This window comes from Gallus gallus, chromosome Z, assembly GCF_016699485.2.
Source record: "Gallus gallus isolate bGalGal1 chromosome Z, bGalGal1.mat.broiler.GRCg7b, whole genome shotgun sequence".
NCBI lineage: Eukaryota > Metazoa > Chordata > Aves > Galliformes > Phasianidae > Gallus > Gallus gallus.
The window spans coordinates 44,161,479-44,187,755 of record NC_052572.1 but is presented as its reverse complement, the minus strand read 5'-3'; the positions used below and the strand labels follow the sequence as shown (position 1 = coordinate 44,187,755).

The 26,277-nt window shown below is 39.4% G+C and overlaps 3 protein-coding genes across 9 annotated transcripts in view; 1 reads left to right on the top strand and 2 right to left on the bottom strand.

The window, feature by feature from the left end:
- Positions 1-19,092, bottom strand: part of SECISBP2 (SECIS binding protein 2) — a 30,498-nt gene extending 11,406 nt beyond the window's left edge. For 2 of the 6 annotated variants that reach the window (XM_040656345.2, XM_040656347.2), the window contains exons 1-11: positions 18,971-19,092; positions 17,394-17,539; positions 15,282-15,540; positions 13,689-13,818; positions 13,042-13,265; positions 11,912-12,044; positions 9,216-9,361; positions 8,490-8,645; positions 4,744-4,845; positions 1,299-1,418; positions 23-155 (exon numbers count right to left, since the gene is read on the bottom strand). In XM_040656345.2, the coding sequence (XP_040512279.1) occupies positions 23-155; positions 1,299-1,418; positions 4,744-4,845; positions 8,490-8,645; positions 9,216-9,361; positions 11,912-12,044; positions 13,042-13,265; positions 13,689-13,818; positions 15,282-15,540; positions 17,394-17,539; positions 18,971-19,084 (1,663 nt within the window). In that variant the 5' untranslated portion in view covers positions 19,085-19,092. The remainder of the gene's footprint in view (positions 1-22; positions 156-1,298; positions 1,419-4,743; positions 4,846-8,489; positions 8,646-9,215; positions 9,362-11,911; positions 12,045-13,041; positions 13,266-13,688; positions 13,819-15,281; positions 15,541-17,393; positions 17,540-18,970) is intronic. The other 4 variants (XM_040656346.2, XM_040656348.2, XM_040656349.2 and 1 more) reach the window with 4 other exon arrangements.
- The window catches only part of SHC3 (SHC adaptor protein 3), a 103,963-nt gene continuing 96,761 nt past the window's right edge, over positions 19,076-26,277 (top strand). Inside the window, exon 1 of one of the 2 annotated variants that reach the window (XM_046905840.1) lies at positions 19,076-19,187. The gene's annotated coding sequence lies outside the window, so the exon portion shown is untranslated. Of the gene's footprint in view, positions 19,188-22,628; positions 22,803-26,277 lie in introns of those variants that run through there. The other variant, XM_025145195.3, reaches the window with a different exon arrangement.
- On the bottom strand, positions 19,572-22,480 carry CKS2 (CDC28 protein kinase regulatory subunit 2). Its single transcript, NM_001302118.2, has 3 exons — positions 22,363-22,480; positions 21,173-21,300; positions 19,572-19,871 (listed from the first exon to the last, which is right to left on the bottom strand). The coding sequence occupies exons 1-3, from the start codon at positions 22,419-22,421 to the stop codon at positions 19,819-19,821; spliced, it is 240 nt and encodes a 79-aa protein (NP_001289047.1). The 5' UTR covers positions 22,422-22,480; the 3' UTR covers positions 19,572-19,818.

Genomic DNA, 26,277 nt, shown 5'->3' with positions numbered 1-26,277 from the left:
TAAATTTAATTGTAGCCAATACCTGAAAACACCACAGATTTAGAATACTGTTTTGACTTCTCTGTTTGCTGTTTCTGCTCCAAGACTGCCAACATGCCACCTAAATCCAACTGCACAGGAATTTGACTCTTCTTACCACCGCTCTTGGATGTTTCCTGAACAAATACAATACAGATTAGGAATGCTTTACATTTCAGAATGCAGAAACATATTGTTACTTCTTTCATTCACAATACTTCTCATTTCTACCCTGATTTTATCAAATTATTTGGACGTTTAGACACACATTACCTTTAATGTGAATGAGAAAGAGACAAACACAGTTCAAATAATGTATTTTTACCTTTAATAGCTACTAGAATAAAGCATATAAAATTGAATCTTTATTAAAGCAGGTGCCTCGTGTCAGTATCCGACTTTGGTCAAACTACCACCTATCTTTGAAAAAGAAAAAAGGATTATCAGAATTTAAAGTTTTGATAAAAGTACTGTGAAAAAACTCTGATTCCTGTAGGGCATGTGATTGCAATATACATATATCATTATCTTCAATGCCTTTTGACTGATAAAGGAAAAGTCAGCAACTTTTCCTTTAAGCAGTATTTCCTCATAAGTAGTAGTCTTTCTGTCTGCTTTGAAGAGAAGTTGAAAGTGGTGTCCCATATTTGACACTGCCTGTAATGATTCAAAATATAAAAAGATTACAAATACGTAGTTCAGTAAAGACTAGGAAAGAATAAATTGTAACTCCAGAACCTGCTAAGGAAATAACTCACTGATACTGTACATATTCTGGAAAATTAATTATATCTCCTGTTATAATACAACTAAAGACTACAATCTCCTCTTTCTGAGACCACAACTTTACCTCCATCAGAGCTACATCAGAACCTACTCACTGACCTCACTGTTGTGTTTTTCTTTTTGCCCCAGGTTAGCAGACCTCTATGTCTTAATCTGGCTGAACCACTTCTGCCAGAAGTTCTTAAGACAGTCAGTGAGGATCAGATTTATGTCATGACCAAGGAAAACAGGAAAGAAAAAATCCTGACAGTGAAACTTACATGCACTAGTGAAAAGCTAGCATTTCTCCCTAAAAACTGCAACACAAATAGGGAATTAGCAGTAATTACTATTGAATGTTTTGAACCAAGAGGATGTTGTCATTTACCTCAAAGTATGAAGGACGAAGTATGAATACAATTACAGATAAGCTTGGAACTAGTCTTATATTTAAATATGCAAGTTTCCTTCATCATTTTGAATTTTCAATTTATTTTCAAGTATTATTAATTTACCTGCATTTTCTTCTTTTCTAACATAAAAGATGAAGCTTGCTTCCCTGATAGCACATCAACCTTGAGAGCCCCATCCACTGTGGAAGAACAACTGTTGCAAGACACCCTGGGTAGATGGATCTTTGAAATTTAAAGACAAGAGGTAATAATGAAGGAAGAGAAAATAATAAAAGACATTCAAAGAAAGAGTAAAGTGAAAATTATACTAAATTCAAATAATATAAGCTAGTCATCCTATCTACAGTAAATGAGGTTTAAAGATATGATCTACACCTTAAATAGCAGGCAATTAAATTCTTCTATAACTGCAATCATTTATCTGCTGCAATACTACTTCAACAGACTTGTTATTTCCTCATTTTCAGATTTGCAATTATAAAAAGAAAGACATTTTTCTTTTCAAATATTTGTTACAGAGGAATTTAAGTGACTTTATGGTAATACCTTTACAGTCTGTGTATGTTTTGAGAGGCAATATCCCACTGAAGCTTAGAAAAGCTTGAAAGCTTCCTTCATCTGAGCTGCAGGTCTGCAAAGCATTTCCTTCACAGCAAATGTGGTTTCAGCTATCATGTTGTCTTTTGCTGTTTAACTCCGACCCTCAGCAAAATTTACTGTCTCAAACAAACCAAACAAGTGTGTTCTGTTTTTTTAAATACTATTAGCATTCACAGGGAAACAAACCTAAGGACAAAAATTTCTAGCAGCAAAACTAGTTTTAAATGAACAGAAACCTGAAATTTCACCTTCATTATTTACTGTAAGATCATCCCTGTAATTTATGTTTGAGAATCATTCTCAGATTGAATGAATTTCAAAATGAATCCTTAATTCATTTCATTCATGGAAAAAAAAAAAAATCAGCCTGGAATTTAAATCAAAGCCAGATCCAGGTTCTTAACTTTTGTACAGTCTAACAACAAATATGCCCATGACATTTAATTGTACGCACAATCAGAAAAGCTACAGAATAAGAGTTTTACTACAATTTCTCTGTCCTTTTATAAAATGCAGAAATAAACCATAACATTACATGCAGGACAATAACCCATATTAACAGAATTTACTTCACCTAACTTCAACTTGTCTACGCTACAGCATGAACATCTATATTAACAGTCCAGAGTTCACTCCTGGAAATAATCTTAAGGCATATGTGAGAAAAGGAGGTGTGTCATGGTTTTATGATTTTTGTTATCAGTATTCCACATCATAATATAATGTAGTGAACTGGAAGTTAAAGAGTTAATGCTCCAGTTCTGTAGATTGTCAATATTTCTGTGAACCTGGTTCTCAGAAGAGAAGAACAACTACAACTCCCAGAAGACTTTCACAGTTCCATTTCTATTTTCCATTTAGAGGGAAATATAAAACTGCTCGCAAGTCACAAGACTGCCCCATTTTCTGTTTACCACTCATCTCTGCAGTGCATGCTCCCTAGCCGCCTCACCTTCAGCATTACAGTAAGGCCTTTGGTTTTGGACACTCTCTCATTTGTTTGGTTTATTAGCTTCAATCCCAATTAACTTGTATTTCTGCTATTATAGTTAGTAAATTAACTTTCCAACTCAGATTGTTGCCACTTTTTTTTTTTTAATTTATTCCTTTCCCTTTTTGTTCCCTTCCCTCCACTCCCCTTTTTTGGGCTGGTGGGCCTGTGGCCTTGCTGTCTCCCTGTCATGGACATAGACATATCTAGAGATAACTCCCTGACAAGGTGATTACTCAGAAAGATTACTGACCAATCTAGTGGCCTTCTATGATTGGGTGATGGCATCAGTGGACAAAGGAAAAGCAACTGATACCATCCACGGCCTCATTGTGGCCTTCCAATACTTTAAGGGAGCATATAAACAGGAGGGGGAAAGACTGTTTTCGAGGGTGGATAGTGATAGGACAACAGGGAATGGTTTTAAACTAAGACAGGGGAGGTTTTGGTTAGATATAAGGAGGAAGTTTTTCACACAGAGAAGTGACAGACGGGAACAGATTGCCCAATGACGCTGTAGATGCCCCATTCCTGGAGGCATTCAAGGCCAGGCTGGATGTGGCTCTGGGCAGCCTGGTCTAGTGGCTGGTGACCCTGCACATAGCAGGGGGTTGAAACTACATGATCATTATAGTCCTTTTCAACCCAGGCCATTATATGATTCTATGATACTTGGACAGCTGCAAGGCCTTTGATATGGTCCTTTTCAACCCAGGCTATTCCATGATTCTGTTATACTTGGACAACTGCAAGGCCTTTGATATGGTCCCACACAACATTCTTATCTCTAAACTGGAGACTCTTGGATTGAAGAATGGAGTATTCACTGAGCAAGGAATTGCTTGGATGGTTTCAGCCAGAGGGTTGTGGTCAACAGCTCTATGACAGGCAGAGGCCCGTCATGAGTGGTGTCCTCCAGGGGTCTGTCTGCTATTGAATGTCTTTATCAGAGACACAGACAGTGGGATTGAGGACACCCTCAGGAAGTTTGCTGATGACACCAAGCTGAGTGGTACATTTGATACAACAGATGGCATAAAGAAGGACCTGCACAAGCTTGAGAAGTGGGCCCTCGTGAACTTAACACGATCCAACAAGGCCAAGTGCAAGATATTGCACACAGGTCAGGGAGATCCCGGATATCAGTACAGGTTGGGAGAATTCCTTGAGAGAAGCTCTGTGGAGAAGTACCTAGGAGTGCTGGTGGAGGAGAAGTTTGGTGCAAACCAGCAGTGTGCAGTTTCACCCAGGAAGGCCAGCTGTATCCTGGGCTGCATCAAAAGAGGGGTAGCCAGCGGGGAGAGGGAGGTGACTGCCTCCCTCTGCTCTGCCCTCCTGAGGTCCCACCTGAAGTACTGCATCCAGGTCTGGGATCCCAGCATAAGAAAGATGCTCCTGAAGTGGGTCCAGAGGAGGCTACAAAGTTGCTCAGAGTGCTGGGGCATATCTACTGTGAAGACAGGCTGAGGCACCTGCGTGTGTTCAGATTAGAGAAGAGCAGGCTCTGGGGAGACCTCACTGTGGCCTTCCGGTATTTAATGGAAACATACAATCAGGACAGAGATCAACTTTTTTCAAGAGTATACAGCTATCGAACATGGGGAACAGTATTAAACTAAGAGAGCAGATTTAGATTAGGTGTTAGGAATTAATACTCACAAGGTGGTGAGATGCTAGAACAAGCTGCCCAGTGAAGCTGTGGATGCCTCATCCCTGGAGGTGTTCAAGGCCAGGTTGGTGGCATCCTGGGCACCCCAATCTAGTGGGTGGTCACTCTGCCCCTGACAGAGGGCTTGGAACTAAATGGTCTTAAAGGTCCCTTAAAACCCAAGCCATTACATGATTCTATGACAATAGTTGACACCACAAAGAGTCCGAACTCTTTGGTTCAGACTACAAATAGTCTTTTCTTGCTTGTTTTCTTAACATTCAGGTGACATTCATAAGATTACTTACTTCAGCTTGCTTTCTGCCAGCAGGAGTAAGTGATGTTTTCTGAGATCCTAATCTCTTTCTCCCATCAGAAGCAGCTGCCAGATCAGGAAACTCCTCAGCATCCTAAACAAGACACAGGACATTGCATTTGTAAGAACTATTATGTTCATATTACTAAAACTGATTTTTCCAACATTCAAATGATTTTCTTTCTGCTTATCACTCATCACAGTTTGCTGTACAAAATTCAAAAGCCGAGTGCAGGACCACCAACTATAATCAATTCTACAGTAGTTAAGTCACCTTATACAGTAGTAGCTAATTCAAGGCTGAAAGAAAGAATCTAGAAAGAAAGGCTTCCAATGGTAGCTTGTTTTTGCTATCAGCTGATATAAACAATCAGAGGTAAATGGCTCCTAAAGGAGTGCTTTTCAAATCATTTAACAGCCTTGCAAACAACTCTCCAATTCTTCCAGTACAGTCTCCAGCTGTGCAATTCTACCTTAAACATGTTAGTGGTGAAAAAAAAAAAACAACAGGCAAAAGGGTAATAAATCTCGACTACTAGTATGGAAATAAACAGATAAATCAGTGAAGGGATTGTGTAGGCTTAGTTGCAAGTATATTTTACTAGCAGAGAATATGTTATCCAGATTCTGGATTAACTAAGACACTGACTGGCTGAAGCTCACTCCATGCTGGCCACCTTAAATCCATGAAAGCTCACTAATTCAATCAGAATGACCCTGATCCACCAGCTTGGTTTTCATCCATTTGATTCTCCTCTCACTTTCTGAGGGGCCTTGTTAGGCTTTTAGTAGTTTCAATACTACTAGGCATGCCACCATTTCTTCTGAAGTCTGAAAGATTTGAACAGCCTGAGCTAGGACACCTAAGAACAGACGTGTTCAGTCTGAGCAGATACTTCTAACTAAACAAACAATTTTTGAAAGAAGCTTGTAAGTAGGTCAAAAGAAGACTGTAAGAAAGGGAAGTGAAGTTTCACAAATGCATTCTTCGATCAGATGTAGTATCTTTGGATTTAAATAGCCCTCAGTGGGGCACATAGTTATTTCAGTTTGTCCAAACCACTTCTTGAATTCAGATAAACTTCTGTCATTTGCAACATTCTATAGTAAAGGGAATAGTTAAATTCTAGCACTCAGTGTGGCTTAATACCTTCTTCCGTTTGTTCTTAACTTAGCACCTACAGAAACCAGAGGACATCAAACAAAATAATGAGAACAAGTAGAAAAATTTCCTTTTTATCTTCCAATTCCCCCTAAGACATCTATTTTACTGACAGAGAAGTCCTACTTTATTCAGTTTTGCCTCCCATGGTAACTATTTCATACCTTTGATCATTTTTGGAGCCTTTCCTTTATCTCTTTTAGTTCAAACTTGTATTTTTTTAAGGAGAGGTGGCACACAAGAAAATAGAATCCACACTATATTTAGATCAGATCTGTCCTAGATTTGTATATTGTCATAATGTTTTTAATTGTATTTCATATTTTTTGAATGATTCCTAACACTCTGCATGTTGGACCAGTGCTACAGAGCAGACTGGCTTATCTTAAGTAAGAACTTCTCATTTCTTCCCTCAGCAAAAATACCTAATTCAGAGCCAATCATTGTGTACAGGATTTCTTTTCTGCAAATGCATTACTTTTCACTCATTACCAGTTTCTTTAAATTAGTGACTTCTATAAACCTAGTTAGCAATCCAATACACTGATCCAGTGAGCAGCTGCAAATGCAGAACCCCAATACTTAAATTCTCAGAGTCCACCTAAGTTCTATCTTTCATGTTCTTGTGTTTCAAGAGCACCATAAGCATCTCACACATTTTTCATATTCGTGAGCATTTCCAGCAAACCAGGAGGATCTGAAAGCTGTTCCCAAATGTGCCCCCATATGCTGCATCCAAATAATGGATTTCAGTGTAATGCATATAACCCATTCTATGATTCTATGTTATTTTTTTTCCATTTATGTCTTCAATAAGACATGACATTTCTACTAGCTTCTACAATTCTTGCCGTTCTTTCTCTTTAGATACTAAGTCACTCAGACCTGATATCTTGCAGAACAGAACCTGTAGATCTTGATTCTATCCACAATTCAATAATCAATTCCCCTTTCAGGACAATGAATTACACAATGAAAAGAACAGGCAACAACAGTCCAAGTTAAAATGTACACAACAGAAGCCAGCCAAGAATGGCTTCTTTATGCTATTCTTTCACAGACTGAACATTATGTACACCAAATCAAATACAAAAATCAACATACTTTCATACTCTTGTACAATATTGGTATTACAATGAAACACTCTTAAACCACAAATCACACAACAATTCTCTATGGTGGGTATGCCTAAAGTATTTTTGAAACTGATTAACAAAAGCATCAAAACACTAATGTGTATATTACAGTTACATGAATATGAAAAAGATTTGAATTAATAATCAGGAATATAAACAGTGATATCTACATTTCATAAGAATTGTTTCCAGATTTGAGATCACAGAATTGCCCAAGTTGGAAGGGATCTCAAAGATCATCAAGCTCCAACCCCCCCACCACAGGCAGGGCCACCAACCTCCACATTTAATAACAGACTAGGCTGCCCAGGGCCCCATCCAACCTGGCTCTGAACACCTCCATGGACAGGGCATCCACAACCTCTCTGTGCAGCCTGTTCCAGCACCTCACCACCCTCATAGTAAAGAACCTTCCACTGACGTTAAACCTAAATCTTCCCTCCTTCAACTTAAAACCATTTCCCCTTGTCCTGCCATTATCTACCCTTTCAAAGAGCTGATTCCCTTCCTGCTTATAGGCTCCCTTTAGGTACTGAAAGGCTGCAATTAGGCCATCCCACAGCCTTTTTTTCTCCAGGATGAACAAGCCCAGCCCCCTCAGCCTGTCTTTGTAGGAAAGGTGCTCCAGGCCTCTGGTCATCTTTGTGGCCCTCCTCTGCACCCTCTCCAACAGTTCCCTGTCTTTCTTGTATTGGGGGCCCCAGACCTGGATGCAGTAATCCAGATGGGGCCTCACAAGAGCAGAGTAGAGAGGGACAGTCACCTCCCTGTCCCTGCTGGCCACCCCTCTTCTGATGGAGCCCAGGATACCATTTGCTTTCCAAGCTGCAAGAGCACACTGCTGGCTCATGTTAAGTTTTTCATCCACCAGAACCCTCAGGTACTTCTCTGCAAGGCTACTCACAAGGACTGCTCCTTCCAGTCTGTATATACGCCTGGGATTCTTCAGGCCCAAGTGCAAAACATTGCACTTTGCCATGATGAACCTCATTAGATTCACCCAGGCCCACTTTTCAAGTCTGTTGAGGTCCCTCTGAATGGTATCCCTTCCTTCCACAATATTACCAGTATGACATTCTTTAAACTTTGGCACCCTATGGTATCCAGTATACTTCCCATTTCTATGCACTTTGCTTTACACAACCATTACTACAGAATATTTTTCACTTGGGAAATCTGCCTTCTTTTGGAACCTGTTAATACTTAACAGTCTCTCCTGCAAGAATTCATACTCATTCAATCCTTGATAAGTTAAAATGCACAACTGTTTCCTACCTCTAACTTCCAACATGAATCTTAACTAAAATGGGCCTGACCCAATTTCCTCTACTAATGACATCTGATATTAAATTTGTAGAAAGCTGATTAACTTCTGGTCTTCCAACATATACTCGTAACACTAGAAACAACAAAACCACAGCAAAAACCTCACTACTGTACCTCAATCCTCGGTGGTTCCTGCACTGTAGTAGATTCATTATGAGGCTTCTCTACATTAGTAGGTGACTTGTTTTTCTTTTTCTTTTTCCTCTTCTTCTTCTTCTTTTCTGACCCTTCCTCAGGCTCAGTTTCACTACCACCATTTTTTGTTTCTTCCTGTTGACAAAAATCATGAGGCATGACCATTAGAAATTGATTTCTTTTATTATCACCTACCAATAAAAATGCAAGTGACCACACTTACACATGCACCTAGTTAGCATGCATCAATCTAGGCTAGGACATTAAGCGACGAGGAAAATTCAAGATCTCTTAGGAATTCACAGGTACTGCAAGAACCCTTCATGTGAACCACGCTGTACAGCTGTCAGAACATAATATGAGATTTCACTAGGCAATATCCAGCCAGGAAGGACAAGACTTCCATGCTTTGTGACTGATTTAGAAGTTGAAAATTTCAACAAAGTCCTGCCTAAATGAAGTGTATTCAAATCAGCTATTTCGGAAGTTTGTGTTGCGGGAACTGACTTTTTGATTCCTCATTGTTCCTTTTTTTTTGACCACAACAGAAGAAAAATTATAACAATGACAAGGTAACTTTATATTACTTATTCAAAGTTACATTAGAAGTAGTACAGAGTCTAAGAAAAACTAGCAATGTCTCACATCAAGAAACAGCATTGAACAGTAACAGAAATTAATTTCAAGTGCACAGTTCTCAAGTACCTTTGCTTTACTATCCTGCTTCCCTTTGTATCTGGGAAAACATTCAGATGCTGGTGATGAAAAAGTTTTCTTTGGGGGCTGTGAAAGTACCATGGCCCAAGACACACATGGCTGAGCAGAACCATCTGTAGATTTTTCAGGAAATACTGATGTGGAAAAACAAGTGATATCCAAAATGTCAGAAAATATTTCTCAAATATTCAGAAGACAGAGGATCAACAGAGGATTTATCAAGGACTTGCAAATGCAGAGCAGAGCTATATTTTTTTCTGAGGAAAAACTGAATTAAGTTGCTTAGTTACACATTATATTCTATTCCACCTACTGCCCAGTGCTATATGTGCATATTTAATACATACATTATAATTTGAAATTATACTATCATACAACCTACATAACTCTATGCTTATTCTCTATCCTATTTTTTTTTAAATTATGAACTCCCACTGCTTTTATATATTACATTCCTTTATTACTTATCCCGCTGCAACTTACATACCTTTTGCATACAAGGTCGTATCAATATCTTCTACTTTCTAAAAACTTTCCAGCTTGTAGATATATAAACACAAGCTAAAAAATTTCCTTATCTGCCTCAATGTACAGCAGTTTCATCCACCACCACTTGGTGGTATCAGAGTTCTGGAAGAATTACTCATTCCATTCTGTAAATATTCCTAACACATAATAAATACACAGCTTCAAAACAAAAACAAAAACAAAAATAAAAACAAAAAAACAAACAAACAAACAAACAAAAAAACAAAAAACAAAAAACCTTCCAATGAGAGATCAAAGAAGTTTATTGGGTTTATGTGGCAAGGTTTTGGTAGTAGGGGGGCTGTACAGATGGTCTCCGTGAGAAGAAATCAGGGGCTGGTCACTGCTAGTTCCAGCTAGGGTAATGTATTTAAGAAAGGGTTAAAAAAAAAAAATGCTGTGCAGCAGCTGAGATAGACTGGATGAGAAAAATGTGAGAGAAACAGCCCTGCAGACACCAAGGTCAGTGCAAAAGGAGAGGTGGAGGTGCTCCAAGTGCTGGAGTAGAGATTCCCCTGCAGCCTGTGGTGAAACCCCTCTGCTGCCTATAGAGGACCCCACAGTACAAGGGGTGGCCACGCCCTAAAGGAAGCTGCAGCCTTTGGGGAACCCACACTGCAACATACTAACTGCAGGAGCTGCAGCTCAGGCAGGACACGCCATATCAGTCTGTCTGTGAAGGACTCCACCCTATGGAAAGGACCCATTCTTGAGCAGTTATTGAACAACTGCAGCCTCTGGCAAGGATCCACACTGGTGCAATTCTCGAAGGACCATATTCCTCGGGATTCCATGCTGGACCAGTACAAAGTGGAACAAGGGAGGTGTGGCAGAGTGAAATTGATATGGATAGACTACAGCTCCCATTCCACATCTCTGTGCTGCTCAGTGTGGGGAGAAGGTAGAAGACTTGGGAGTGAGATTGAGCTTGTGAAGAGGGTGAGGTTGAGGAAGGTGCTTTTAGTTTTGTCTGTGTTTCTGACCATCCTACTTTATTTTTAATTAGCAATAATTAAATCTTAACTGAGTTGAGTCTGTTTTGCCCATGATGGTAAAGAAATAACATATGCCACAGAATAAAAAAGTATAAACCAACTCTAGACTCACAGCTATTTAATTACCATGATGATAAGCAGTAAGTAATTTCTCTGTCTTTATCTTGATTCACAAGTATTTTCATCTTATTTTTTCCCTCTGTCCTCCTAAGGAAGGTAAGTGCAGCCTGGTTGACAACTGAGGTTAACCCATCAAAAGCAGCTATTTTATTCATGGGTGTAGTGGAATTCCAAGGTCACAGCTTGAATCAATAGATGAGCATGTGAGTGCCTGGAAGGGGGGGGGGGGGGGGAGAGAGCGGCTAGAGTCACCCTTTCTGTCTCAGAAATGCTTCCGGGAGCATGTGCAGTCTGCGTCTGCACTGAGTCCCCTCCTCCCCCCACCCTCCCATGGCGCGAGAGTACAAACGGGAGAAGGCTGCATTTCTCAGCTTGCTCCTTTCTCCAAACTGTTACTGGGAGGGGTGAGTTAATTCCTCTTTGATATCTTTTCCTATAGCACCTATTCCTCAAATAAAGGCTCTGTTATCCCCTTTGTTTGCTCTCCAATGGGGTACAAACTGAAGACTCCACTTGTGGGAAAAACGTTATTGGATTAACATCACAGCTAGTAGAATAACTATTTATGCAAAATTCTTACACAATTTTGGAAAAACAAAAAAGTACATACTAGACTCTAGACTGACAGCTATTTTTTAAAAAAACTGCTTATCAAGACTGATCAAGTATTTGCTCAGATTTGTTGTTGAAAAAAATTAAAAACACCTCAACAGACTTCCCATAATCAATACACATTATTTTCTCTCCTTTGAAACAGCAGAGGAGGCAGTCACAGAAACATTAGTCCCTCAGCATCAATTGAGACAAAAGAGAAAGAGGACAACCTCAGTTTTGATCTACTACCAAAGCCTACATGCAAGAGTATCATCTCATTTCGAAGAAACAGATACAACCTTATTTTTCCTACTCCATAATGAATTTGCTCTTTGATTTCATGTATATTTGAGAGTTCAGCAGCACCTGACAATACTTTATTATTCCAAATTGATGAGATACAAGCAGTTAAAATATGAGGAAACAATCTATGTTAGCAGTACTTACCTCCACTATCAAATGAAGAGGGAATTAAGCTTGCTACTGTTTCTTTTAAAGCTTTTGATGAGGCAATGCTTTCCACAGAAACGTCTTCCCGGGTATCATAGGAGTGTGAATAAAAGCACTTCCCTGAAGAAAGCTAAACATTAAAATAAAAGAATTAACAAAATCCTCAATCCATGTGGACAAAGGCACAGAGAATTTTGTAGCCCACCTTTTTTTTGTTACTATCCTTAGTGGAAACATCATTGACCCTATTGTATTTTAAAGCATAATCAGATGCCTCTCTGCTGTTGTCCAAGCAAGATACCTACTTACATTTTACAAAAGCATCCAAACAATGACTCTAAGAATGAACAAGAAAAAGTTTTAACATTCCACTGAAAACCACATCCATCCATTAAATTCAAGCTAGCAATGGAAAAAAGAAACAGTAAAATGCATTTTTCCCACAATCAGCAGTTTTTCACTTGAAGGTACCAGAAGTCTTACACTATTTGTATCCTTCAAAATGATTTGTCTCTAACCACTGTTGAAAACTCTGATTCAGTGTATGTGACAAAAATCTGAATGTGTCAGTACTGCATTTATTAACAACTGCAAAATTAGGAATACGAAAATCTACAAGAATAATAAAGTTAAGCAATCTTTCCATATTAACAATATTTTTCCTCCTTCTACAATTCAGTTTCTAATTTTTCCTCTTTTAGCACAAAGTAACAACTACACACATATATGTTTTTAAATAAGTTAAAACTTTTGTCTAAATGGCTGCACGCTTACTATTTAAACGTGAGAGAGAGAAAACAAGCTGTTAAGAAACCGCAGGGAACATATGTAATCTTTATATATAAGCCACAAGTTTAGACCATAGCAGTACCAAACTAAACTGTAACAGGGCTTGGCTTTCCCATATCTGCTAGCAGCACAGAGAAGGAAGAAATAGTGAGAAAAAGAAGGGAGAGCAAGCACTGATGCCTCCATCTATGAGAAGAAGCATAAAACCTGTAGCTATGACACTTCCTGCTTGCAAGCTATTTAATCAGTTATTAACACACTGAATGCAAAAATACTTTCTTCAACTTTGGAAAGAAAAGTATTTGTTGTGAGTTCTGCAACATGAAAGCATAGCTAACCTCTGTGTTCAACAAAGGAGACATCTGTGGTTGACTAAGGCACATAATGTTACTTTCCACTGAACACGCCGGTCCATTTTTACGATGCGCATTCAATATCTCACTGCTTCTCAAACTCTGTAACTTGTGGAAATCCACAATAGTAGTTTCAAATGCAGATACAGGAAAAGGCTCTATTTTTGGAGCTTGAGTTGACTTCTTGCTTGCAGTTTTATTGAACCTGTCTGAATAAAGCAGGTAAAGTCTAAAAAATAAAACTTGCTTGCGATCATTTCTGTATATGTCTTATAGCACACCAGTGACACAGTCACAGCAATAGTCACAAGAATTATTGCTTTAAATACCTCACATGAAAGAAAAAAAAACAAAACAAAAATCTAGTGATTATAACCAATGTGTTTAGACAACGCCAAACTGACAACCAAATGTAAATTCAGATACTTTTTGAGGATATTTTTGTTTCAATTTACATGAGCTCATGCAATCACTAAACAACTGCTACCACCCATTGTCAAAAAGTCAAACAGTAAAAAATATTCTGTTTCTTAACTATTCTAGATGTAGAAACATCAAAAACTAGAGGTTACAGCACAGCCAACTATTTTATGGATACTCTCCGCATTTCAAACCAAACAGCACATTTGTACCTGGCTTCACGGAATCTCTGCTGCCTGCAGAGGTCTGTAATGCAGTCCTTTTCACAGTGCTGGCAGAAGAGTCCTCTTCATCTTGATTTTTCTTGTCTGATTTTTTCTCACTCTCCTTTGCTTTCCTCTGCTGCAAGTATTCGCCATATATTTAGTTAATTTAACTTTGTAAAATCTTCACGCATTCTGTGCATTACAGTTAACTAACTACATATCTGGAGTTTGAAGACATCATGAATTATATATCATAACCACAAATAACAAAAGCAGAATAGTCAGTTAGAGGTTTGTTACTGTATTTTATCTGCCTTGTTAACTGTGCTACCTGTGTCACATATTATATACACTCAAGAGGGATTGTTCCACATTTCTATGTACCTACACATTTAAGATCTTATTAAAATTAATGACAGCATTATCAATAGTTTATAATCAGCAGGTCTTAAATTATCCACTTCTTATTTTCTGCAACTGAGTTTCTTCTAGAAAAGGGCTAAAATTCTAAAAGCATTCCAAGTTTTTGACTAAGCTACATGTTATGGTCAAAATGAGACAAGACTTAACAACCCAAACATTTGCAGCAAACAGAATGTAATTAGAAAAGCTGTATCCACATCTTCCCAATAAAGCAAGCATTCACCTATATTATACAGAAGTCCTGAAGCCTTGTGATTCTTACCAGGAACATTCTTTGGCAGACTTGGGCTCAGGAATCAGAGAGGCAAGCAAGTAACAGGCATCCATGCAAATTATGCTGCATCAAACTAAACGCATGGCCTAACTGTTCAGAGGATTTGGAATTAAATTCAAAGTACATCCAGCAGCAATACTATTTTCTGGAGTGGGAGGATACTCCCTGGCTTGGAAAGCTATATTGTTAAAGCCCCAGGAGATATGACCAAATTACTGCAAAGCCACTAAGTTCTGTTTCTCTCTTAAAGATCGCAAAAGGTAAACTACGAGTGCGAAAAAGACCATCAAACAGTATCCATCTCACCCTGGGTTTACTTAGACCAGAGAACTGCCTCCCGCCAAAAAAATCACTGAAGATTTTTGTTGAATATTGGTTTCACTTTTGACTGAGGGTACTTCTAATGTGAGCCTTTATTCCCTTTCCACTCCAATACGTTCCTGCTCTCATTTGGACTGTTTTCTGCAGCAGGCCTTGGAAATGTTTGAATCACTTGCTAGCCATGTAACTGATCACAGACATCAAATCTCTAAAATTTATGCTTATGGAGGCTGCTACCATGCTCCAAAAAAAGCACCAAACTCCAACAGTGAATGAAGGAAAGCATGGTTCACAAAGCTAATGTGGTTTTGTTTTTTTTCCCCCCAGGTTTCTTTACCACTTGGGGGGAAAACAATACATTCCTCTCATGTTCCAAAAATGCTGCTTGGAAAACTGTACTAATTGTAGAATGTGGTGAACTTTTTTGAAATCTCAAGTTGAGCTCATTAATACTATCATCCTCTTTAAGCACCACTCATTATTCCTACATAAAGAGTGATTAGTCACTTCAAAAATGAAAAAAAGCACTCAGACTACTGTAAAGTAAGAATTTAATTTTTTTTAAAAGTATGTTTGCTCACCTTTGAAAGACTCTTACTCTCTTGTCTGATTGGATACTTTTGTTCAGCAGATTCGCTGACTATTCTGGAACCATTACAGTATGTTGACCCATATGAATGACACTGTGAGGCAGCTACTGGATTTGAATTTGAAACATCAGGTGAGCATGAGCTGCTGGAGTTTTCATGTAAAGCAGGATCTCTCACAACACTATGTGATGGACATTGAGAAAGAGATGAGATGTCATCCCCAGGCAAATCTTCAGCATATACTCGTTGCCTAGATAAATATACCATTCCTTGACTGAAGAATTTGTTTAACAAGAAAGCTATATTCCAAAAGAACAGTATTTCATGTTATTTCAACCAACTATTTACTCACTGCCATACGTTCATTAAAAAATAATGTATTTTGTTTTGGATAAAACATGCAGTGCTTCGAGTTGCAAGCCTAGTCTGCTTGAGAGTTATAGCCCTCATTTCTGTTTAAGGTTGCTAGCTTTCTTCACACTTATTTTTGGTAGGCTTTTTCTTGTGAAACAAACCAAAAGCACAGTAAAACTATGTAACATGCATTATGCACCTGACTAAAAAAACCACAAACATTAAACAGTGAAACCCATCTTAAGATGTCATAATAACAAAGTACGAGTACAGCATCTTATGGGGCTATAAGGCATGTGTGAAATAGAATACAAAATTGTTAGACAACCAGTGAATGGACTGCATCTAACCATAACACTGATGAAAGCACAACATGTTTTCCATGACATGTGTCTGAGGCGTGTCTTTCCTTCAACCATATAGTTCAAAGTTCCCTTCCAATTCCATTCCATACTTTCTACAGGAACTGTACATTGAGACCCAGGTTTGATAAGGGAGACCTGGCAGACAGCTAGCTCAGCACCACACAGCCATTCATTCACTTCCTCACAATGGGATGAGGGAAAGAATTATAAGAAAAAAAAGTAAAACCTGTGGGTTGCTATAAAGAGATTAATAGGAAAGAAAAGTGAGGGAAAAAGAAAGCTGCATTCAAAGTTGTTCAGCACAAGTGGACAACATCTCAATCTCATGTTTGTAACGAAAACTGAAAAATACTCCCACCAGAGCAAGATGCTTTTGCAATTCTGATAGACTGTAGTCAAAATAACTCTTATAATCAGTTTACAAAAAAAAAGTAACAAATCTGAGTCACAATAAGAACTACAGCTCAGTCCCAACAAGGCAAAACGTTCATGAGAAACTGCTTCTGTCCCTGATCTTTTTAATGCTAAAAAATGCCATAAATTAGACCATACTCATCTCATTGCTAAACACATATTACACATAAAAATGGGTTGAAAATTCTCAGAATCCCTGTAAATAAAATGGCTGACATTCTAAGAAAGCCCAGAATGAATTTCTTTAGGGCTCTACCTGAACTTTTTAAGGATGTAACAGTAGTTTTACAGTAATTCCAAAGTTAATTCAATGTTCAGAGTTCTACTAATCTGAGAAGCAACTGGAGAGCTAAGTAACATCAAAAAATTATTACAGCACTCAATTATTTCCTATCCTAGTATGTGGGCTATCTTCTAGGCTGCTCCGGGGTCAACAGTACAATTTTAAACCTACTATGAACGCCTGTTTTTCAGGCCTTGTTAGAAAAGTACTTTAAGAAGCCTCTTATGTTCTTACTAAGACATACTTTCCTGGGACGTGGAGGTTGTGAAAAGGAGATGGAGGAGTAACCTCATACATTATTTACTGTAGGAAAAACACTCTTGAAGGACTGCCCTCTTCCTTCTACTTGATTCTGTCTGTTTCAGCTTCGTCGTAACACAACCATTCTTTCACTCAAAAAAAGGATTCAGCTCTTCAGAAAGCATAAAATAGCCAGAGAAATCATTACAGACCAACAAGCTGTCTTTAATAGTCCACTGCAATATGGGCCTTTGGAAACAAGAGATGAGATACCAGATATACACCTAAAGAATATAAGTATACAAATCTAAATCTTGATGACAAGGGACAAGAATGTATTTAGTCAGAATATTAACATATCAGAGCTTTGACATGCTGAGAGTAATCAATGTCCAAAAATGGAAGGTCAAAACCCCCCGAGAAATAAGATTCAGAAAATATACATACTTATCCAAAGACGGTTCCTGAACAAATGTGTAGCCTGTAGTTAAGTACCTAGGAAAGACACATGCTGCTGAGGGTTCTGACCATGCCACAGTTACCGCTGCATATTTTGGAACAAATGGTTTGACCTCTGCTGACAACTCGATGCCCTGAGAAACAAAATGTCTTTTGGCTACATGCATTTTGAAATTAATATTCTAAGTGAAAAATATACTTACCCCTGTGAGCACAACTCTCATAGAAAAGTTTGCTCTCTTCCAGCAGAACATGAAAAACAAAGCTCACCAAAAAGAAAGAGTAGCAAAACCAAGGATCCCTAAGCAAAACATGGCTTCTCAAGGACAACCATTTCCTTTAATATCCACATCTAACATGTAATACTTGTAAAAGTAGTTTACACAGAGTAACAGAATATGCAGTAAGCACTAGTACACAAACTCTTAGTTTAGATTCAAACAACGTGATCTAAAACTCACAATGTGTGACTAACACTGCCATAACATCTGACTATGTTAGTACATATTAATAATAAAGGCTTTGTGTACACTTGTATTTGAAATTAGTCTGTGCAGAAAAAATGCTTAATGATGAAGCATTCCCATTTTTTATACAGTGTAAATCCATTAAGACAGATTTTTCATTTGTTCTGAAGTACCATCAATTTAAACTGTATATATATATATATATATATGTAGCAGCACTGAGATAAAGGTCAATGTACTCACTGCCATTACAGTGTCACACTGCTTTTACTCACTGCATTAAATGCAACAGGTCATTAGCCACTTGTGTATTTCTGGGTTAAATAGCATGCTGTATGAAAACTGAGGTCCTTTTCACTTGCCAAGGCCAATTTCAGTAACTAAGTAACACAGAAAATTTGAAAATACTCGAACAGTAGTTTCAGTGCTTAGGGATATACACTGGGCTCACTGCTCCCTCTGTTTTACTGCACTGACTTCACCACAAACGTAGGGAACTCTGATAGACTAATGGAGAATAGAAAGAGCTGCAAACTTCTCCGCTCCTGAACCTACACCCAGTTCTAACTACACGCTGAGCGGCCACTTCAACTGTGGGAAATAAAGTGTGAATTCTACACGTTTAAGCGTGTAACACACACACTGGTGTGTAACTGTACAGAACGTGAGCAGGGAAGGAAACTGGGATCGGTTGTTTGGAAACGGGGCTGGTGCCCTGACGGCAGCGCAGCGCACCGCGGGCACAAAGCGCAGCTGCAGGCGCGGTTCGCCCCGTTCCCCGCGAGTATCTCCCGGCAGGGACACACCCTCCGGGCAGCAGTGAGTCTCCAGGCCCCCGAGGCGCACCGCCTGAGAGGCCGGCCCAGCCCCGACGCAGGGCCTCCCCGACGCAGCGTCCAACACAGAGCGGTGGGCGACCTGCCGGCCGCGCCTCACCCCCCTCCCGGCTCCAGGCCTCATCGGGCCCTCAGTCATCCTTGCTGACGCGCCGGGCGTGCGATCCCCTCAAGCGGGTGGGCGCAGCACCACGGACCGATGCGACCACTCCACCGCATTACGCAACCGGCCGGGGACACGCGGGGCTGACGCCGCCCTTACCTCGCTGCCTCGGCCCGGGAACCTCTCCGCGAACATGGCGAGAGCTCCGTCCCGCCACTCCGCCCGCCCTGCGACGCCGCAGCCCTGCCTACGGCGCTCGGCGATGACGTCCATCCAATGGCGCGTGGCGGCAGTATAACATGGTGAACAGGGTCAAATGGGCACAAATAAGGACGAAGGAGATTCCGTCTTAACGTGAGAAAATATTACTTTGCAGGTGAGTGGCCACAGGAGCAAGCTCCCCAGAAAGGTTGTGGAGTCTCCTTCTGTGAAAATATTCAAGACCCGTCTGGACACTCTAACGCATAATGTAGGGAATTTGTCTTAGCAGGGAGTGGGAGTACACAGATGTTCTCCAGAAGCCCCTTCCAAACTCTGCAGTTCTGTGATTCACTCAGTTAAAGTTTCTCTGTAAGGTGCTTTGTGTGGTGAATTAGAACTCTATAGAGGTTTAGATTTCGTAGAACACTGGAAGCAGGGTTTCTTTCTTTATGCCTAGTGATGAACAGGTAAGGCACTGTTTTTGAACATGCAACACTTCAGCAGAAAAGCTGAGTGCAATATTTATTACATGCAGGATAAAAAAAAATGACTCAAAGCACACAATAGTAAACTTTATTAGAGAACTCATTTCAGACTAAGAGGAACTATTAGAAGTTCCACTTCTCTTTGAAAGAATAGCAGCCTACTAGAAATTGCATTTGACTGAGCTTTGTTGCTGTGAATAATACAGCTCATGCACAGGTACAGTTGTATGTTTTGTACATAAAGTATTCACTGAATACTACCAACATATATACATGCATACACAAAGTTCCAGAAGATTAAGAATATTTCTAGACAGTAGTTCATTTCTGATCATCTTTTGGAAGAGGTCTTCTAAAGAGAAGAATGTGTGGCTCTGTGGGAATAAAATTGAACAAAGTGTCAGTCTGTTCTCTAAGCCTTGATGAGAGGCATTTCATCAATTTAATAAGGCCTGAACAATACTACTGAATAAGTAACAGAAAAAAAAAAAAAAAAAAAAATCAAGCCCACAAGCGCCCTCAAGTGTAGTTTTTACAGACCAATTCTGCAGTAACCTTAGAGGCTGCAAACATGTCCTTTAAAAATTTATACCAAAGGTTGACAGTATCATAAACTTGTAAAGGAAGGAAGTAAAGGAAATATGGGAATTAACACTGTCTCTCTGCATTAGATTATTTGAAGAGCTTAATTACTCAGTAGAAGAGTGTAACAGTATAAGAAACTGCTGATGCTGTCCTTGTGACATATATACTGTCAAACATCAACCAAAGCCAGTTCAGTTAATATAGCTAGCTTCTATCAGTACTGATCTGACTTCAATGCAAACTCCTCCAAAAAAAATCCCATTCAGAAGTACCAAAGGTATCCAGGTAAGGGAAGCTTTGTAAGGGTAAGGTTAGACTAGTTTCTTCACCTGTTTTTCTGGAAACTTGGAATTTCATGGGGCTGGCTTTAATTCATCTATCACTACTGAAAAGCCTGATTAACAAGTACCACGTATGGCTATCTTAGTACGTAATGACTGGAGAGGTATAAGGTCTTGTCATCTTTTAATTGAAAGGCTGCATAGTGGACAATTACTAGACCTCAAACTATATCATGTACTTTTCAGAGCATTAATGCAGGACTTGGTCTATGTGAGCATCTGCTGGGTTTTTCTACTAAGTAGGCATGCCAGGTACATGACATAGAAATATGCTGCTATATAAAGTTTTCCTCAGTCACTGATATTCTAACATCATACAAGAGCTCACAAAAAACCTATTCTGGAGGCAGAGGTACAAACAAGCTTCAACAAGATGCTCTTTAAGGTCCCTTCTAAACTATTTTGCAACTCTATGACTTGTCAGTATACAGAAAAAGCATATACCTAGAACAAAACTAGCATCTTCCAATCAGTTCCAAGATCCAGAGGTGAAATTTACACACACACACACACACACACAAAAAAAAAAAAAACACTCCTGTGTTGCTTATGTTGCTACCTAACTGAAATAGCAAGGAGCTGACAAATTAAATCAAAAACAATTAAAACATTTAGAAGCAAATTCAACAGCAGGAACAACTATTCATCTTCATACTTCAGTTGAGTACCAGCCTCAGGTAGTATTTTAGATAAATTTTTAAAAATATTTTAGACTCCATTTTTCATCAGTCCTATTCATCTGTACTTACCTGGTTCATGGATCATATAATGAACCCATCCAAGACTTTGCTGAACACCAAGGCTTCTCCATTCCTCTTCAGACAGAAGATGAGCTTTTGGCATTCGTTTCAAGAGTTCTCTTGGTAGCATTACATGCCTATAGATTAGTAATTAACACATTACATATGCTGATCCCTGTATACCTTGCACAGGTCTCCGCTAAAAGATATTAAGGTAGTCCATTTATGAATACCAGCATTCTCTAGAAAGAATCCTAGGGTGCTCATGGATATCAGCAATTATGGAACATCAATTCCAAAATTCAGTTTTAAATGTACACCTTCAGTGCAACTGCATAGACTGAACATCCTAGAAGAGATTAATTCCCCTGCATGTTGTAATTATGCTACTTGTACTTAAGGATGTGTTACTAGCAATTATCTGTTATATAAGCAACTTAAAAAAAAAAAAGCGACCCCACACATTTCTAGTAGATTGAGAAAGTCACTCTTGTTTGTATTTTGTAGTGAATATGATATTTTCTATAGGGACTACAGTGCTAGTTTTTAAAGTCGAAACACTAATACCACTTAGGAGCCTGAGATAAGAAACCTAGGACTCTCTTTCCACATTTGCAAGTGTTCCATCTTGTTTCTGAGGCCAAATAACTATTAAGAGTCAGCTGGAAACAGGTACTCAGGCTCCACATAGCAGAAACACTTATTTGCAGTAGTGCTTTCAAGAAAAGCTAGAAGACTGTAAACAGCGCTGTTAAATGAACTGCAGAACCGACTAGTACTATTGCAGACTTCTGAAAACCAGCGGGTAGAATACTGACTGAAGGACTTCACAGAGTGCATTTATCAGCACTACACTTCGACCCGGACTTAAGAAATGCCCCGGCTGAAGACTCTGAGCTGGTGAGCGGCAGCGAAAGCCTGCCCCGCCTGCGCTGCCCGGAACGTGCATTGTGCGGTACCCAAGTCCGGTCCGCGAGAGACCGGACGGAAGCAACGCTCCCCGTCTGAGCGAAAGCCAAAAGGAAACCTAGAGTGAGAGAGCGAGGCGCTACCTCCAGCCTTCAGCCCAACTACCTCCATGGAGGCCACGGACAGAGCTTTATCCTCGAAGAAAACTCGAGCGCCGGGCGACAGCCTCGGGGCAGCCAGCAGGACTCCCTCCCGCTTCCCTCAGCCCGTGCTCCGCAGCTGTTTCATACCGGTACTCGTATTGCTCATCAAAGTACTTATCGGAGTAGTAGATATCCTTGTGAGCCATGGCAAAAAGTGGCGGAACTCTAGGCACAATACTATCTGCCCGCAAACCCCCTAACGACTAACTGCCAGGCTCGAGCCCTCTGCGTTTGAATCCATCGGCTCTATTTCCTATTGGTCTGCTGGCATAGCCAATGACGTTCCCTCAGAGACTTCTTCTTGTCCCGCCCTCTCGCCGGCCCACCAATCATTGGAAGACGCAGAGTAAAGTGGGGACCGCTGGGAAAGGGGAAAGATAAGGCTGCATCTCCAAGTGAGCTGAGCAGCACAGTGAGTCTGGGGAGGTGACTGGCCGGTTCCAGTACGTTCTGGAGCGGATTGGATAGGGAAGTTGAGGCGGTCGTTGGCCGCTAGTCTCGTGTCAGTCTCGTGGACTGCCGTTCTGGTAAGCTTCCGAGCGTGTGGAGGCGGCTTCCTTAGTACGGGTGGAGGCTCCTCCCACCGCTCCCAAGTTTAAGTTAAACGTATAGCACGCTCGGGGGCTGGCAGTGCTGTGTAGTGTATGATGGAATCAAATAATGGGTTGAGTTGGAAGGGACCTCTAAGACGACCTAGTTCAAGCCCCTGCTACGGGCAGGGTTACCATCCTCTAGGTCATGCTCTAGGCTCTAGATCAGGCTTCCCAGAGCCCGATCCAGCTTAGTCTTGAGCACCTCCAGGGACGGAGCATCCACAGCTTCCCTGGGCAGCCTGTGCTAATACCTTATCACCCTCTATTGTGAAAAAATGTAGCCCTGACGTCTAAGTCGTCCCTCTTTTAGCTGAAAACCATTTCCCCTTGTCCTTTGACTATAAACCTGTGTAAAAAAGTTGATCTCCCTTCTCATTATAATCTCCCATTAAATACTGGAAGGCTGCAATGAGGCCTCCCCAGAGCCAAACAAGCCCCGTTCCTTCAGGCTGTCTTCACAGCAAATGTGCTCCAGCCCTCTGATCAACTTCATAGTCTCCTCTGAACCTGCTTCAACAGCTGCTCATCTTTCTTGTACTCGGTGCCCCAGATCTGGATATTAGTACTCCAGAATGGGCCTCATGAGGGCTGAATAGAGAGGGAGAATCACTTCCCTCACCCTGCTGACCACCCTTATTTTGATGCAGCCCAGGATGCACATGGCTTTCTGGAATGCGAGAGCACACTGCACTTCACAGCTGCACTCATGATGGATTTCCAGGGAGTTTTTACTGCAGCACAGGGAATTCCTGAGGCACGCTTATGTCCTTCACTTTGCTGCTTCTTTTTCAGCCTGAGGATAGTGCTTACAACTCAGGCCCAGAGTGCAGTAACAAACCTCAGGTGCAGGTGCATCCAATTTGCAAGCCTTCTTACACAGAAAACTGTCACAGTAAGCATTTTAATAGTAAAATACTAGCAGCAAATTCTCATAAACTGAACAGTAGTAAGATACAAGTTATTTCTCATTATGGAAACAGTGAATACTGTGTTTTCCCAAACCAGAGTTATGTCCTGGATACAGCTGACCTCAAAGATTAGACAGGCTTTGTGTAGTCCAAAAGGCAGCTTTTCTTTTTGAAATATCTTTTCTGCTCTCTCTGTTATTTCTCAAGAGAAACCTAGATTAATTTTCTGCTTTCATAGCGTTATCAGAAATCCATGTTTTGTCTCTGGTCCTGTAATGCTTCTATTTGAAACTGTTCTAATAGCTTTTTGCTATTTGAAATTTGAAGCTATGCAAGGCTGTCAAGCTGAGACAGTGGCTTGGATAGGGATTGCTGTTTTCAGCAGGAGGGTACCTTTAAAGTGGAAGCAGTCTGAACCTTTGAATCTAAAAAACAATCTGAATAAACGTTAAAATGAGTTTGTTTATCTAACAGGTAACATTACCCTAAGCAAGGATTTCGATGGTATATGCTGGTGTTTGTTATAATCTAACAGTAATATTTTTCTTTTAACTGAACCAAATCTGAGAGCACATTTACACAGATCATTTACAATCAAAATGGAACGAGTTCATTTATACTGGTGCTGTTAATTGTTCACATTCATTTGTTAGCAAAGATACTGTTAGCAAACATAAATATCAAATCCAATGTAATAATTAAGTACAAATCACCTGTAAGATTCCTAAAGTTTTGGCTAAATTGAACAAAATATGTGGTTCTTTTTAGCTTAATTTCCAGGCAGCACAATGATTATTTTTTAAAAGTTAAGGCAGGTGTACCCAGAATACTTTGCTAGGAATGGCATTATTTAATGGTGGAAAAACACTTTAACAAAGGGGTTCTGCTGTATTGAAGATGTTTTCTCTTTGTAGCTTTTCTCATGTATATTGAGTAGGAGACAAGATTGACCTTAATGACAGCCTACTTATAAGCCTCCTTTGAAAACACTCAGAAGTAAAAGCTTGGAGTTTCTTTAAAGCAACTTCTTCTTTCATTTCTAACACTATTATACCAAACAATAATTTTAAAGAGGATTAAAGGAATTCTTAGGTAGGCAGGCATTCAATTTTGCTTTAGAACCCTCAAATTATTTTTAAAACACTCATTCCTCAGAACTGAAGAACTGTATTTGTTAATCAACCAGCAGAGATAACATAATGAACATATTGTTTGTTGCAGTCTAAGGCTAGGAGACATTCTGTTAGTACTAGAATGCCATTTCAGCTCTTTCTTTTGTTGTTTCTTTTCCCTTGCTAGACTGAATAGATTGGTGAATGATAAATACCACAACTGTACAATTAACTTGCTCAGTTCCACTGTTAACATTTTCCTAAAATGAAAAAATTAGCATTAGGGATATCATTTGCAAAAATACTTAATAAAAGTATAATAAGCTTATTGCATGGGCTATGGGAAATGTAAATGGTCATAACGAAGGGCCCATGTTCTCCTTACGATTGCACATACAGAATTCAGGAACTAAGTTACTGTGGATAAAAAAAAATTTCTGACTTATGGCTGAAGAGGAAGTTGTAAAGTTTGCCATCTGTGGTCTTCAGAACAATTTCTTATTATTATTTTCTGCAGCATTTTCACTTCAGTTCTATGAAACATCTGAAAAATTGAAGTTTTATATACTTTTACTACAGTTCTGTTTTTAATCATGTTCTTCTAAGGCACTAATGTCTTGAATGTGTTCTCCTAAATAGAACAAGATCACAACCAAGGAATCTTCTGTCCCTTCTTCATGAGTCATACTTATATGTGCAGTTAATAATTTGTGAATAATTCACATGCATATCACATTCATAATATATATTAATTAACTGTTAGAAGTGTGTTTATACTTTTAATCTGTTCCATTTGAAAACAAGGATCAAGCTGTTATGCTTTCTATTGAATTTGATTCTTGATTGAACCTATTGGTTAATTTCAGTCAAACATAACAGAAATGTTCATAAATACATTATTGCAGATTTCGTGGTAACAGAGCAGAAATATTCTGATGAGGGAAGGCATTATAGTAAACCCTTACCTTAAAAGGTAAGGGTTTACTATAAACCTTAAAACCTTACTCGACACTGAAGAATCTGCATGGGAAGAAAAAACATATGCATGCCTCTGTGGTAAATATCCTCCAGCCTTTGTTGCATACTCATAAATCATGAATCTGTACAATTCAGTCTCCTTTAGTTCTGTTCTTCATGGACTGTGATGTACATGTAGCTTCACATGGTATTTGCCTAGTATTTCACAGCCCTAGAAATCCTGAAGACACTGGCTCTATAGACCTAAATTAGACTGTGTGTATGTCTAAAATTAACAATATTTGTCTTTGTAGACTTGATATTCAGAATTAGTTTATCGGATTTTAGATACTTAAATTTGGATTTATTGCCAGACTCAATTTGAAATATCTTTTCAGAAGCAGTGAGTTATTTGTATGCTAATTAACCTCT